This window comes from Coturnix japonica, chromosome 7, assembly GCF_054131305.1.
Source record: "Coturnix japonica strain WE chromosome 7, WE-NBRP24, whole genome shotgun sequence".
Taxonomy (NCBI): Eukaryota; Metazoa; Chordata; class Aves; order Galliformes; family Phasianidae; genus Coturnix; species Coturnix japonica.
Genome location: NC_140669.1, coordinates 11094610 through 11109071, shown reverse-complemented (window position 1 = coordinate 11109071; position 14462 = coordinate 11094610). Strand labels below are relative to the sequence as shown.

Here is a 14462-nt window from a genome sequence, read left to right as displayed (position 1 = left end):
AATATTATGTTGCTTCAACATCTCAAGTATATACCATACAGTATGTTTCAGTAATCCCTAAACACTTCACATATTGCTTTGAGTCCCACAGATTTAAGAGCTTTGCTTGAATAGCTCTGTAATTTCTCATGTGTTATAATATAAGCAGATGGAAAAGAGTTTTGAAGAATCTGGGCATAATTTTCCTTAATACTACAATTGATCTCAAAGGGACCAGTTAGGGAAAAAGAATTTTCATATCTTGCCTAAAGGATGACAGAATTGTTCCTAATAAATAGAATTTTTGAGAAGATTTTGGGTTGATCTCTTCCTTTGAAAAGCTAAGATTGTTCCTGATAGTGTTGAATACCGTGTTCTTTTAGCAGTGTATTTAATTTAGTTGTAAATGACTTAGACTGTGTTACTTCTACCACTTCCCAGCTCTATATCATAAATCTGTGTTTGCTTGATGTTGGTTGATAAAACAAAACAGAGACTGAAAGATGTTAGAAAACTGTTCATACTTAATTACTATGACTGATTGCTTATTTTACTGTTATGCAAAGGTATATAATGATTTCTACCAAAAGAATCTAAGAAACAGGTTGAATTTGAATAATGAATCCTAATATTTGCTTTTAGTCTGAAGGGCTTATTTTTACCTAAGTATTTTTTTTCCAAAATGGGCACTTTTGAAATTAAATTAAGCACTTCTATATAAAGGCCTATTTCAACTGCTAGACAAATCATTCTCTCATTCAGTCCAGTTTACTTTTCCAAGCTTTATCAAGTAATTTCCCAATAATATAGAAAACTCCCGTTTCACTGGCCACAACAATCAGTTTATTCAACAACATCAGCTGAAAAGAATGAAAACATTCTTTGTGTCGACAGTGATATGAAACAGAAAAATGTCTGCACATTTTTGTAAGACGAATCCTTAGATGTTCTAGAATTAGGGCTTTGTGATGAGTATCACTGGGTATTGGTCAAAATCCTCATGTTTGAATTGTCTGTATCATGAGAATGGAGTTACTTCCTATTTTTACTTTCCTTTTTTCATGAGTTTACAGTTCAGCAGTCTAAGCTTGGAAGGAAAACAAATACGAATTAATTTTACCATGTGATTCTAAAACTCATTTTAATTAGTCCCTTACAATCTACAGTTAACCTTGATTGCTTTTCATATTTTACACTTTCTTGCTTTGTATAATGAGGAATGCTGCCTACTAATAATGGTAGTAGAGCAGAAGAACATATTGATGCATTTTTCTGCATTAGCTTTGCAGTTTATTTTTAGAAATGCCTCTGATCAGAAAGTCTTGATACTCCAGTTTTGCTGAATTTTATGATCTACCTGTAGATGTAACTCATTACATTTCTTGATTTAAGGATTAAGAAGTCAATGAAAAAGTTATCTGATCTGGAAGACAAAGTCAATTTTAGGAAAATGTTAATCTGAGGATTTCACTGTATCTGAATCTGCTTGATATATCTATTAAAGTTGGATGTTTGATGTATAAGAGATTATGAAATTTAAACAAAAAACTATCTTGGTTTATATAAATACATAGATCTTAAAGCTCCTGTAGATAGAAAATAACTTCATAGAGATAATTCATAAGAAGGGAAATCTTTTTCCACACTTATCTCCTACGTGAGTCCTTAATCCAGAATGTTTGAATGCCTTACAGAGCTTAGCATTGGCAAATTTCACCCTTGGAGAGCATATTAAAATCCCAAGTCCTGCTCCCATAGAAACTGATAAATTTTTTGTTCTAATTTCAAGAGGAGTTGAATTAAGCTTATAGCAGTAGGTGAGATTTTGTGTTATTTTAAAAGATTTTTGCACCTTGTATATGATTGTAATGTAAAAATCCCAGTTTAAGAGCTGGAATTTGCTTCACAACTCGTCAATTTTGCAAGAGGTCTTTGGTCAATACTGGGTGGTTCAAGACAGCTGTGTAGTGTGAGTCATGTTAGAATTGCTTTCAGACTCCCTCAGGGATGAAGTCTCTGCTCTAGCATCGTGCAGACTCTCTGGGGAGAGCTGATGCAGACAGTGACGTTGGGCTTGCATGTAAAAAAATCTTTACAGCTGAAATTCACAGGGCTGATTGGCACATGAGCCCTGTGAGGAAAACATCCGTTCCTCAAACCAAACAGTAATACCATAAAGCTACTGTTTTCCCAACATGTATCCATCAAAACAGAATTTTGGCAAAGTTTATGGTTTGTTATTTCTAAAATTTGCATCCTTTCTTTCAGTATTATTTAACATGTCCACTTCCATTCTCTTTCTCATTCTCAAGAGAATCCAATTTGCTTATCAACTTCTTTCTTTCTCTTTTTCTCTTTCTTTTTCTTTTTTTCCTCCTTCTGTACCTTTCATCCAGATGGAATGCCATTTGCTTGGTGGGTTGGACGTGCCAATGAAAAGCATCTTTACTGGGGAGGATCACTTCCGGGCATTCAGCAGTGTGCATGTGGACTGGAAGAAAGTTGTCTGGATATGAGATATTTTTGCAACTGTGACGCAGATAGAGAAGAATGGTAATAATTTTCACTTGTGTGTGGTGTAGTGTCTATGTGACAGCTGGGGGTAGGAAGCAGGGCAAAGAAGGATTAATTATTCTGCTAATTTATGTCTTGGGAAACCTGGATGGTTTGAGTGTAATGAAATGAGAAGGAAAGTCAAACTAGAAGTTGGATTTCTGATTTCAGCTTTATTTTCTTCTTTGAACCAATGACATGATATCCAGATAAAGAAGGTTGCTGGGATGGGTTGTCCTCAAGAGTATTTGTTGCTAAATATCAATTCTGGGATTTTGATTTCTTTGAAAGTTTTCGGTGATTCAGTCAAAGCACTGCATTGCATGAATAAAAGCTCTAGAAGGTTGATGCATGGTTATATGTGACAGCAGAAGTTTCAGGCATAGACTGTAGAATTCAGGTACAGGCAAAGAACAAGAAATCTGTAGTATCAGAAGGGCTTACTTAAAATTTTCTTGTAAATAGCATATATGTATATTCCTTAATTTTCTTTTACATTGAGTTTGAAGCTTTTTAAAGTTGATGAAAACACTTCCTTTGGCTTCTGTAGGTTATGCTTCAGTCTCTGTAAGAAATTTTAGACTTATGGCATCAACACTTAAAGCCTTCCTCAGGTTTAGAGCTTTCTCGTGCCCAGATATTTCAAACCAATGATCAAAAAAAGTCAGAAATGACTTGTCATTGTATGTGTTACACTATTTTGGTTATTCACTGTGTGGCATTTACATTAAAGCCTCGTTTCCAGACAATGTGCTTATTCACATTATATCCCCATAGTCACTATTCAGTGTCAAAAACCATAGTTGTAGGGGTTTCTGTAGAAGCTCTTCATGTAAACGTTGGTTTATGAATATGATTTGTATCAGTTTGTTTAGATAGGCTTCATTGTGCATGTTGATCTATCTTTAATGTTTGGTTACCAAAACCACTTTGGTGAGGTTTGTACATGAGCATCAAAAGCAGATGGTTTTACTATTTCCTGGCTGCATCATCCACATTTTGCTTTATTTGGTGAGCTGCTGCTCTAGACTGTGCTGTGGTGGCAATCTGAGATTATGGGACAATGTACCAGAAGATCATAGCAGCCAATGCTAGGTGAAAGCTAAATGCAGTTTTATAGCATTTCTCCTCAGAAATGAAGGCTAAGCAAGTTATGCTGGATGCGTTTATCTCCTTGCCTTCACAGCAATTTTGAACAAACACTTTTCAAACGTATTTAACACAGGAGCAGAAATATCCAAAGTATTAGAAATCCTACATTATATGAAAATGTATGCCAGGTTGAAGGGAAAAAAGACAATTAAAATCCACAAGAAAGAAGTTAAGGAAGAATAAGCTTATACTTAGATATTTATATTAGATTTTGGAAAACCCTCATGAGAGAGGGATGTTGCATGTCATGCTTCATTAGCTTGATTGCTCACAGAGTTGGTTGTTTCTCCTGGTTTCTTGATTATAGCAGGGCACACGTAGAAATTTCCTTAGCTAAACTACATACTGTTTGTTTGGGGGTACAGGTTTGTTTTCTTGTGTTTCTAGTTGTTGTTTTTTTTTTTTTTCTTTTTTTAAAATCCATTGGAAGTCTGGTTGTCTGTTGGGTGGTTTTCTAAGTTGCAGGTTGCCTGTTTAAAACCTAGAAATCTCAAGAGCTTTACAGAAAGTTTCTAAACATAAGAAATTCCATGCCTTTTGAAGATTACTTTTCTGTTTCTCTGCTTGAACACTGACCCCCTGATATATAATGAGCATTTGAATCTGAAACCTGCTGAGATCTGAACTGTGACTTTAACCTGCTATACATTATCTTGGAAGGAACAAGCAGTAGATGTATTTATTTGCCTTAGCATGAAATAAAATGAGTGCTGCAGAGTGGAAAACCAGAAAATCATTTTAGCTCTTTTTAGATAAATCAGGCTGCTCAGTGTTGCTCAGAGGTAGAAATTCACCAGAATGGCTGAAGCATCCATCCGAAGCTGAGAGAGGCTGAAGACTTTGTTTCCCTTGCCTAAGTCTTGTGTCCAGAAGAACCTGCAAATTTCTCAGAGCAACAAAAGAAACAGAAAACAAGAAAACAAATCTGAAAGAAGTCTTGAGCCAGGTGTTTGGCAGAACACAATATTTACTTGTTGGCATGCTGACTTTTAAATGATATCTAAGCAGACACCTGAGCCCAGCTGCTAAATCCAGTCTCCTGCTTCATGTTAGTCTCCCTGGAGTTATGCCAGCCAGATGAACAGGAATTTAATTAGTTGCATTATATATATATATGGGGAAGGCTTTTGCTTTTTTTCCTATTTAAATCATTTTTGTGAAAAGTATGCTTTTCCATCTAGATCCTCACTTCTTTCCTCACCGTGCTTCCAAACTGCAGTATGATGACAGCTAATTCTGTCACTGCAGAACACTAGGGCAGTGTTGTGGTATTTTACTAGAGAATGAGAGACCATCTCTGCAGCAGGAGCAGAGGCACAAACTGGCACCCTGACCCCAAGTAAGGGGTGTGGGAAGGTGCTAAATGTGACCTGTCTCTAGTTTATGTATACCTTCAAAAAAAGAGATCCCTGACTGTTGAAAGCTCTTACTAGTGGATGGGAAAATTCACTGAGATCCAGCAGCTGCAAAATGAAGTAAAAACTAGTCCAAAAATATTTTCTTTTGTTCTCTTCCTTTTCCCAGCACTGAGAATAGATAGCTGTTGAAACAAGTTATGTATAGGTGAGCTGGATTTGCCATTGCTTCATGTGCTTCCTTTGAAAGTGACTGTCTTTTTAAAAGCTATGGACTATTTCAAAAAGAAGGTGTGTTTTTGGTGCAACCATTACTTGGGGAAAGGTGTTAAAATGATCTAAAGGATAAAGCATTTCTGAAAAGCATGGAGGGTCACGCTATCTTGGGTCCGTTTCAGAGATCCTTTAGATCCTTAACTTTCCTACACTGTTTTTCATCTCAAGCAAAATTCTCTTGCTTTGGCAATAAGTCCTGCTGCTCACCAAGACTTTCATTTAAATGGGAGGAATATCTTTAACACCATGTTGGCGTGTTACTGTCCTGAAGTCCGCTACTTGGTCTCAGTGTTTAGAATCCATTTTTTCACTTCAGATGCAACCATTTGATTGAAGCCAATCATCAAACCAGACCTATTTCTTGCTGACTGCATTCACTGGCAAGCCTAGTGAATTTGGGGAACTTTATGGCTTTTTTCTTTGTACAGAAATAATTGGATCTCTGGAAGTCATTTGTACAGGAAGTTCAGGTGTCTCAAAAGAGTGTGGTGAGTGGACACGTGTTGATTCTGACCAATAACTGATCAGCCATTTTTGCTTAATTTTATAGTCTTAATTTTCAAATTACAAAAAAAAAAAAAAAAAAAAAAAAAAAGGGGGGGGGGGAGGGGAGGGTTGAATAGAATTATATACAATATACTGGTATAGGAATATCCTCCTCTTCTGTCTTCTAGAGCAGCCATCTTCACTGGGAAACTAAGTTTTGAGTCTTCACATTTCCAAAAGAACACATATTCATAGAATCACAAGGTTGGAAAGGACCTACAAGGTCTGCAGCATACCACTAAACCGTATCTCGTAGCTCCTCATCCAGACGTCATCATGCTTTGCATTTGTATAGAACTGTGCCAGAACTGAGATGATAAAACTGGAAGGAGAGCAGGGCAAAAAAACTCAGCTGCTGATGAGCCTGGTTTTGAAAGGTTTTGTTTGCTTAGCCACTATCCCATGCTGACTCCCCTGCCTCAGAAGCAAGGTAGGCAGCTCCACAGAGCACTGCATGAAAGCTCATAAATAAACCCTGACATACACGACCCAGCCTGTATGGAGCTGTCTTGGATATCTGCCTTCATGGCTACGTTTGTCAACAAAGTAGAAAAGCTGCCTGTGGAGAGCTGACTGTAGCAGGCCCCTTGAGGTGACAGGAATCAGTTCGTTATTATCATTACCAAACTGTACTCCTGTTTTCTACTTCCAGGAGCAACTGCATTTTATCTTCACTGGTTACATATGTCTGATTCTGCTGCTGTTCTTTATTTAATGGGCTTTTATGTTATTTTACTCAGTGAAGCATTTGGGATGCATCAGATAGGCAAGGTAGTAATTAAAAATTATTCCTTTGGATTACTAATGATCTGTCCTGCACAACATTCAAACCTTGCTCTAAGGGAAACCTGTTTTTCTCACCCATTTGTAATCCCGTTCATTGACATCTGCTGCTAATAGCATTCTTTTTCCCAAATGTACTCTATTCATGAAAATCTGTCCCGAATATCTGAGCTACTGAGGCTCAGACCCCTCCACAGTTTTCATTACTGTACAGAAAGATAACATACCAACAGGGGTCATATAGGAAGAAATTACATTTAGTGGCACTGCTGCTCTGCCATCTGTTTGAAAAAAGTAGGGAAACAGCTACTTTGAGGTTACAAATTTATGATGGTTTATGCTGTTTGGATACCACAGAACGGGAACTTTTGGAGTACTCTTGTATTAGTATTCAGGAAAAAGGAAAACAATATCAAAACAGTTATTCATCATTTACGATTAGGACTTCATGTACAACGATTTAAAGTTTCCAGGTGCTGCACTCTCATTTTTGGTGTTGCTGCATTTACAATGAATATATATATTTTTTTATATAAAGAAAATTTATATAGCCTTTCTCGTAGCTTACTGAAGAAGTCCTGTGCATTTTTAAGTGTATATGAAATGTTAGAATGCACATATGTAAAATCTAGCTTGGGAAACGTATGCAAAAATAATCAATCTAATGAGGTTTTGTTTTTGTTTAAAAGACTAAATAATTTGTGCGCACATTGTCCTTCAGATGCTTTCTAATCCAAAGATAATACCTTTTCCTTGAAAACTGAAATAGTTCAAAGGGAATCCCCATACTCTTTTCAGTCAAAATTCCAAAGGTTTTGTCCAAACTCTGGAATTTTTGTTGTGCCTGTAGGAAATTATTGTACAGGTACACAAAGTCCTCTTGCTCCTCTCCCAGACATAATAGGCTATATTTGAGAGGCTCCCCTGATGCAGCCTCTCTTAAAGAGAAGAGGAATCATGATACTTCATAAGAAATTGAGTTTGAAGTAAGTTTAGCTTAAAGAAAACTGAGAATTTAGACACTCCAGCTGCAGCTCCACAAGGCACTTCATAGTGTCTTCAGATCTCTTTTTTGACTGCCTTAGCTAATACATGATAGGTGCTGAATTCTGCCCAAAACGTCATTACTTATCATGAAATAAAAATAATAGTAGATATTTTGTTTCCATTATTAGCTCATTCTCTAATGGTTATGATATTTCTGATAGGCTTCATTTCAGTGTCTGTTTATATGAGAATATGTATTCTTTCATAAGTCTTATTTTCCACATGTGAGAGAATAAAATACATAAAATGTGTTTTTTGAGCTTCCAGAGAAACTTGATTGAGTTTCCAGAATGTTACCATAAAAGTGATGATATTTATTAGTGATAGAATATTTTTCTTACTCGCAGTTGAGCTGTGCTGCTAAAGTTCTCAGTAACATTGGCATATAACTAGCAAGAATTCTGAGTCATAAAGTTTGGTATAAAAGAACTTCATGCAATATAACAGAATATCTAATAAGCAATGTAATTCTCAGAGACGTGGAAAAGATATCTTGAAAATGTCACCATTTTCTCTTTTTTTTGTTGTTTTTTTATTTGAATCTTCAGCAGTAGCTGCAGGAAGATGGTGATTTTTACTGCAATACTGATCATTGCTAGTCAAAAGTCTGCATTATTTTTTGAATTGGAATGAATTTGCAGAAATATCCCTTGAATGTTTGGTAAAAAATCTTTTTATTTTTTAATGTAAGTGCCAGCTTAGTTATTCCTATGTATACTGCATATTTTATGTGCTCTTTCTGTGCATCTTTCTGCCTTTCATTCAGTCTTCCTACTCTTCTTCCTTCCGTGCACTCTAAAGCCTCGTTTAATTACCTTCCTTAGAAATACAGATCAGCTTTTGTTACAACTGTTTTGCAATCTGTTCGGAGTGTTTACAGTAGCTTTCAAAGGTTGATGCAGTAAGCTATATGAGAATGCTTATGTTATATCTCACATTAGTGGAGAGATTTATAGATCATGTATTTTCAATTCATACATGGTACCTTTCTTTGTTAGTCTTTACTGAAGGCATCACTCTGCCTTCAGTACAGAGTGGGAGTTTCATCTTTCTGCGCTTTGTAATTAACTGGATGTCAGACACCACCTAAAGGAAGAAAAAAACATTAAGTTCAAAGGAAGTACCTTTCCTTTCCTCACTGAAATTAGAAGACAGTTAACTGTGCTGCATGCAGTTAGAAACAATGAAAAACAAATGAAATATTTACAGCCTTTATCAAAGAGATGAAAATGCCCCTTCTATTTCTTGTAACATTAATCAGAGGAGGGCACTTAGTAAAGTAAACACCTGAGGTTGTGTGTCAGTGCACAGCTGTGTTGTTCATTTTGATTGTTTCTTTCCTGAAATGCCATCTCTTCCCACAGCTGGAGCCATAAGTATGTTTGTGGACGGTAGCATTCTGAGCCACATAAAGCTAGTCTGGGATCTTGCCTGTGGTTTCAGACTCCTCAGAAATAGTTTCATTCAAAAAGGAAAAGCTATTTCCTGAGTCTTTCTTTCTTACTGCGTAAAAGAGCAGTGGCTGTAAGTTTGGAATTACTGTTATCTTCTGTCCAGCCACTGTTGCTGTGCACCGCGTAGTCTTAGAGCTGTGAGCATGTGGGTGAGAGCAGGCCCTGCATACAGGTTGTTTGTTTCTGTGGAGCTGGGGTTCCTTTTTGTCCAAAATTACAGAGATCTGGCTCAATGCTCTGGCAGGCCTGTTTGCCCAACTTCACAGCAGACTTCATGCCTGAGCAAAAGAGCTGAGAGAAGAAAAGCTCATCACTTTGGAGATGAGGTGTAATTGCACTTGTCTTTCTATGATCAATGGATAGAAAAATATCTCTAGAGGGGATTTCAGCTGTGGTAAGGTCAGGTTTGGGTGCCTGAGGGACTCGGTGAAGTTCATGAGAACGGGTGGGATGGATGCTCATCCACACACAGAGCCAAAGCTACTGAATCATCTCAGGCACCAGAGGGCTGCCATGAAATGTTGTGCTTCATTCTGAGGACAGTGCTTTCCTGAGGACTCTCAGACTGAACAGAAAATAATATTCCCATCCTTTTCCTTTTTAACAGCCATGTGTAGGTTACAGCTGAGCAATGAGCACTGCTGGTACAAACAAAAGGCTGTTGTTGGGCAATACAGTAAATCAGCCTTTATTGTTTCTGTTGCTGAACCAAAAATTTCACAGGTGTGTACTCACTCTGCCAATTCAACCACCTTCATAGTGTGCTGAGTCAATTGTGTGCTAGCTGTCTGGAAGCTGGATCACGTATATTCTGGCTGTCCATGCTAAAAGCATGGGCACTCCATGCCCCTCTCCTGCTAGGATAAAGCATAAAGACAGCAAAAGTGCCATTATCTGTCTCTGGCTAACTTAACAGAAGGGCATATTTAGCTTATGTCACGTCACAACAAATTCATCCTGCTGAGGAAACCCAATAGGGTCTGTTTTACATTAATGTCCATCACACAGAAGGGCAGCACTCTGCTTCTGCTTCTTCATCATTCTGCGCAGCTAAAACACAGCTAGAGTTTATACCAGAGACATGATTTGTCAAAATGCAGCATCTTCACAGGGTCGGCACTGTTTATGAGCAAAGAGCACAACTGTGCATGTAGGTATCTTAAGTAGGGGGTGCTAGTCACAAGTCTTCTAGGTAAACCTGCAAATAACTTTTTAAGAAAACATCTTACAAATATTGCCTTCTACGAGAAATGCTGAGTATGTCTGTGCTTAATGTCTCTTTTTGTTTGTTTATCATAATCCAGGACAAACGATACCGGCCTCCTTGGCTTCAAAGACCATTTGCCTGTAACTCAGATAGTGATCACTGACACAAACAGATCAAATTCTGAGGCTGCTTGGAAAATCGGTCCTTTGCGTTGCTATGGAGACAGTGAGTACTAGCTCTTCTCAATTTCCATAGGTACAGAATGTCCCCTTTTTTTGTGTTTTCTTTGTCTTTTTAAACATATTTCTCTGATGAAAGACATCTTTCCACATGCAGCTCACAGCTGCTGTCCTGCATCAATTAACTATAGAGAAAGGGGGTTGTGTTTACAGGGCAGTTTTGGAACGCCGCTTCCTTCAACACAGAGGCTTCCTACCTGCACTTCCCCACCTTCCACGCGGAGGTCAGCGCAGACATCTCCTTCTTCTTCAAAACTACGTCTCTCTCTGGGGTATTCTTGGAAAACCTTGGGATGAAAGACTTCATACGAGTTGAAATAAGATGTAAGTTTCACCATGGAGAAATTGCAATTTGCCCAGTTTGGCAGGAGTAGGGAACTGAGAAGGACTTTTTTGCTTCTGTCTTGGGGCAGTTGGAAGAGGCTGGAGCAGGTGAGATATAAAGACTCATTGGTCTAGAGTTATCTACTCCTGTCCATTTCCGTATGTGACTTTATACTACCTTGTGATTCACTTCATCTTTCCTAAAGGAAAATAGTGGTTACATTTATACATTTTCCCCCCATTTTAGTTCATTAGAGGAAGAGCTGCTTTGCAGATATGCTGTAGACTGTAATTTTATTTGAGAGATGAGCTCTTATGGTTACATTTATTTCTGTATCAATAATATATGCAGTACAATGCAACCCCAGTGTTTCAGAGGAATTCAATGTGTAGGGTACAGTACTGTGAGAATCTATGAAGGACATGGTGCTACCACAGAGTAAGTCATTCACAGCTGTAATGAGCCTTGAATGCTTCAAAATCTATTCAGTGAATGCAGTATGACTGCAGCTCAGTGTGTAAGAGAGGAGTAGGGAACATAATTAGTGAGTAGATTCACCGCAGTCCTGTTCTGATTACTTAAAATTTTTATTAGTGACAAAAGGGAACTGTGGTTTTGACATGAAATATTACTTCTCTATTCCAAATTCTGTCAAGCTTAGGAAAAACAAACCGAGTGCTATGCATTTTATAATATGCTTATAATAACTCTAACATAAAATTTAATATAACACGGCCTGAAGGCCCTTGGATTCGTCAAACCAATGGTAAATGTCATGGTGCATTATCACAAGGTAATGAGGTATGATTCAGTGCTAACTGCACATCTAAGTCCAGTTTGGGTGTACTTTGGTGTACTGCATTTCCTTCACAGGGATACAGAGGGAAAAATGGCATCTCGGTATCAAATATAACAAATACTACAAGTTACTAAAAGAATTGCTTAGTGAAATCTTTAGTATATGTGTTAAACTCGTGCTTTCCAAAAAAATGAGTTATTTAAAAGTTCGAGGAAAGACTTTTCTCTTAAACATACACTTCTCATTAGTAGTTTTATGTTGTGTTTCTTGCTGCCAGATGGAATTTGCAGCCTAAAGGCCTCGTATCAAGGAAGCTCCACAGACCAGCTGCTTTGTAAGGAAATGGCCTTTTAGCAGATGCAGGGGGCTCAGAATAGATCTTTGTCTATCCCTATGGAATGTTTCCTAACTTAACTGTCTAAGAAGTGGCTTCCAGAACCAGACCTATACAATTTGTGGAGCTTGAAATAACAGGTTTTTATGAATTTTCAATCCTCAGCCTTCTGGTTGTTGTGCTGTCTGTGGACCTGGCTCTTGTTCTTTCTGATGTATTTTGCATTATAGGAAGAGGGAAAAATAATTGGCAACAAGAATGTTAAAGAGTTCTGGCACCCATTCAGGTGGCTTGCAGCAGAGCAAGATAATGCTCCTTCTTATGATTGTTGTTTCTCAGGTTACCACTCTGTTTCTAGGATCCTTGCTATCTCTGGACCCCAATTAGTGATTTTTTTCATCTGTTCCTCCTTGCTTCTTGAGTGAGGTTTATTCACGCAAACGAATGCTTGAGGATCTCTCCTACCATATACAAGCAGATTTTCTTATTATCAAGTACATGCATTTTGAAATATTTAGTCAGAGCTCCTTCATCCTTTCCACAATGTTAGCATAATTTGTTGAAATACTTTTTGTGACTTTAGTGCAGAATTTGGCACTTTTACTTCTAAAAGAGAACAGATTACAGTTCCTAGTGCAGTGTGATTGTTATGGCAAAGAAAAATAAAGAAAAAAGATGGATTTCAGCAGCCAAGCATTGTCACAATAGAGATCAAACAGTGAGGCTACAGATTTACATTTACATATAAGCTGCTGGGTAAGAGGTGGGAGGTAAATGATGATAAAAGCTAATGGACCCTATATTTATGTAAGATTTGTTGAGGTCAAAAGCACTATTTAATTCAGACTGTCTCTTTCTCTTTCCCTCTGTTTGTCTCTTCCAGCCCCCAAAGAGATCACCTTCTCCATAGATGTTGGGAATGGCCCCACGGAAGCAACTGTGCAGTCTCCCACACCCCTGAATGACAATCAGTGGCACTATGTCCGAGCAGAGCGGAACCTCAAGCAAACCAGTCTCCAGGTGGACAACCTCCCCAAGAAGGTCCTGGAGGCACCTGCAGAGGGGCACTTTCGGTTGCAGCTCAACAGCCAGTTATTTGTAGGTACGAGCCATTTAAGAGCTTTGGAAGGTATATGCAATATTTCTGTGTTCATACTTTGCTAATGCTGTTGTTGTGCAGCTGAGCTCAGGTGTGGTGACCTAATTCTGTTGCCTCCTCTTTCCCTCCAGCATAGATTACATCAAGCAAACCCAAACTGCTACCTACACAAAGCTCTTGCCAAAGAATTCAGTCTCCTCTTCTATGTTACTGATTGCATAATTCACTGTAGGAAATGTGATCTGTCCTTTGTGATGAAATGCAAAAGGCATATATTAAAGTAGGTTACTGTGGGATTGCAAAAGGTCTTTTTCAGTATTCAAACACTACTTTTCTGAGTAGTTTGCACTGTGATGGAGTGGGGTTGTAACCAATTTCTTATTCAGGACAGTGCAGATAATTACAGATTCATACTTCAAAGCAGATTCTTGTATTTGGCTGAAATGCTGTGGTAAATGTCAATCTATCAATTAATTTTAATGAAGTTTACCTGTGTATCTGCATCCTTTGAATTAAGAAGATTTTGAGGTATTTATTTAAGTTTGCTATAGTGTATGTGTGCAACCATTACTGGGCTAAGAACAAAAGGAAAGAGTTTGTTGATAAATACATACAGTTACATCAGTGGCTTTCCCTCATAGCAGTTGATTCAAATGTTCTCTGATAAAACTTGGTTGAAGAACTCAACTTATTTTCCATTAAGACTCACTGTCATGCATCCAAACAATCTGGGGATTAATGGGATGGGTAGCCACTGTCCAAAAAAAAGTCCTGTTGGTTTTGGTAGTTAGGTGAATTTTACGGTATTCCCTCGCAGAGGTGAAGACTGACCACCGTTTGGGCTGTGTGAACAAAGGTGCAGCCTACAGGCTGCAGCAAAGGAAGGAAAATAATGATCTTTGCAGTGAGAGCAGAGCAGCATTGAAGCAAAGAGAATGTAGGATCTCCATCCACAGAAATGATCAAAACTTTCTTGCAAAAGGCCCATAGCAACATGTTCTGTGAATGTAGCTGGGTTTTGAAGAACAGGTTGGACTAGTTGATTTCCAGCAGCGACTTCCATCCCAACATGTTTTCCCTGATTTTACTTCCTATTTACGGTAAACTCTAGGGCATAGTTATTCTTCTCAGCTGAGGGATGAAAACTTCTCACTGTGCAGTAATTTGATTGCATTCAGTTGTCCATCTACACTTTTACCAAACTCTGAACAATAGGTTCAGTAAAAACTGATGCTTTTAAGAGTTAAATGTTGGCCCTTAAATCTAGCACAGAAATCCATACTGAAGGTCAAAAGTGTCGGTAACCTTCTGAAT

General features: G+C 38.0%; 1 protein-coding gene across 4 annotated transcripts in view; it reads left to right on the top strand.

The window, feature by feature from the left end:
* Positions 1-14462, top strand: part of CNTNAP5 (contactin associated protein family member 5) — a 253693-nt gene that overhangs the window by 198576 nt on the left and 40655 nt on the right. For 2 of the 4 annotated variants that reach the window (XM_085552291.1, XM_015868834.3), the window contains exons 14-17: positions 2376-2532; positions 10450-10577; positions 10745-10915; positions 12933-13151. In XM_085552291.1, coding sequence (XP_085408417.1) covers positions 2376-2532; positions 10450-10577; positions 10745-10915; positions 12933-13151 — 675 coding nt within the window. Of the gene's footprint in view, positions 1-2375; positions 2533-10449; positions 10578-10744; positions 11024-12932; positions 13152-14462 lie in introns of all 4 variants that reach the window. The other 2 variants (XR_014947889.1, XR_014947890.1) reach the window with 2 other exon arrangements.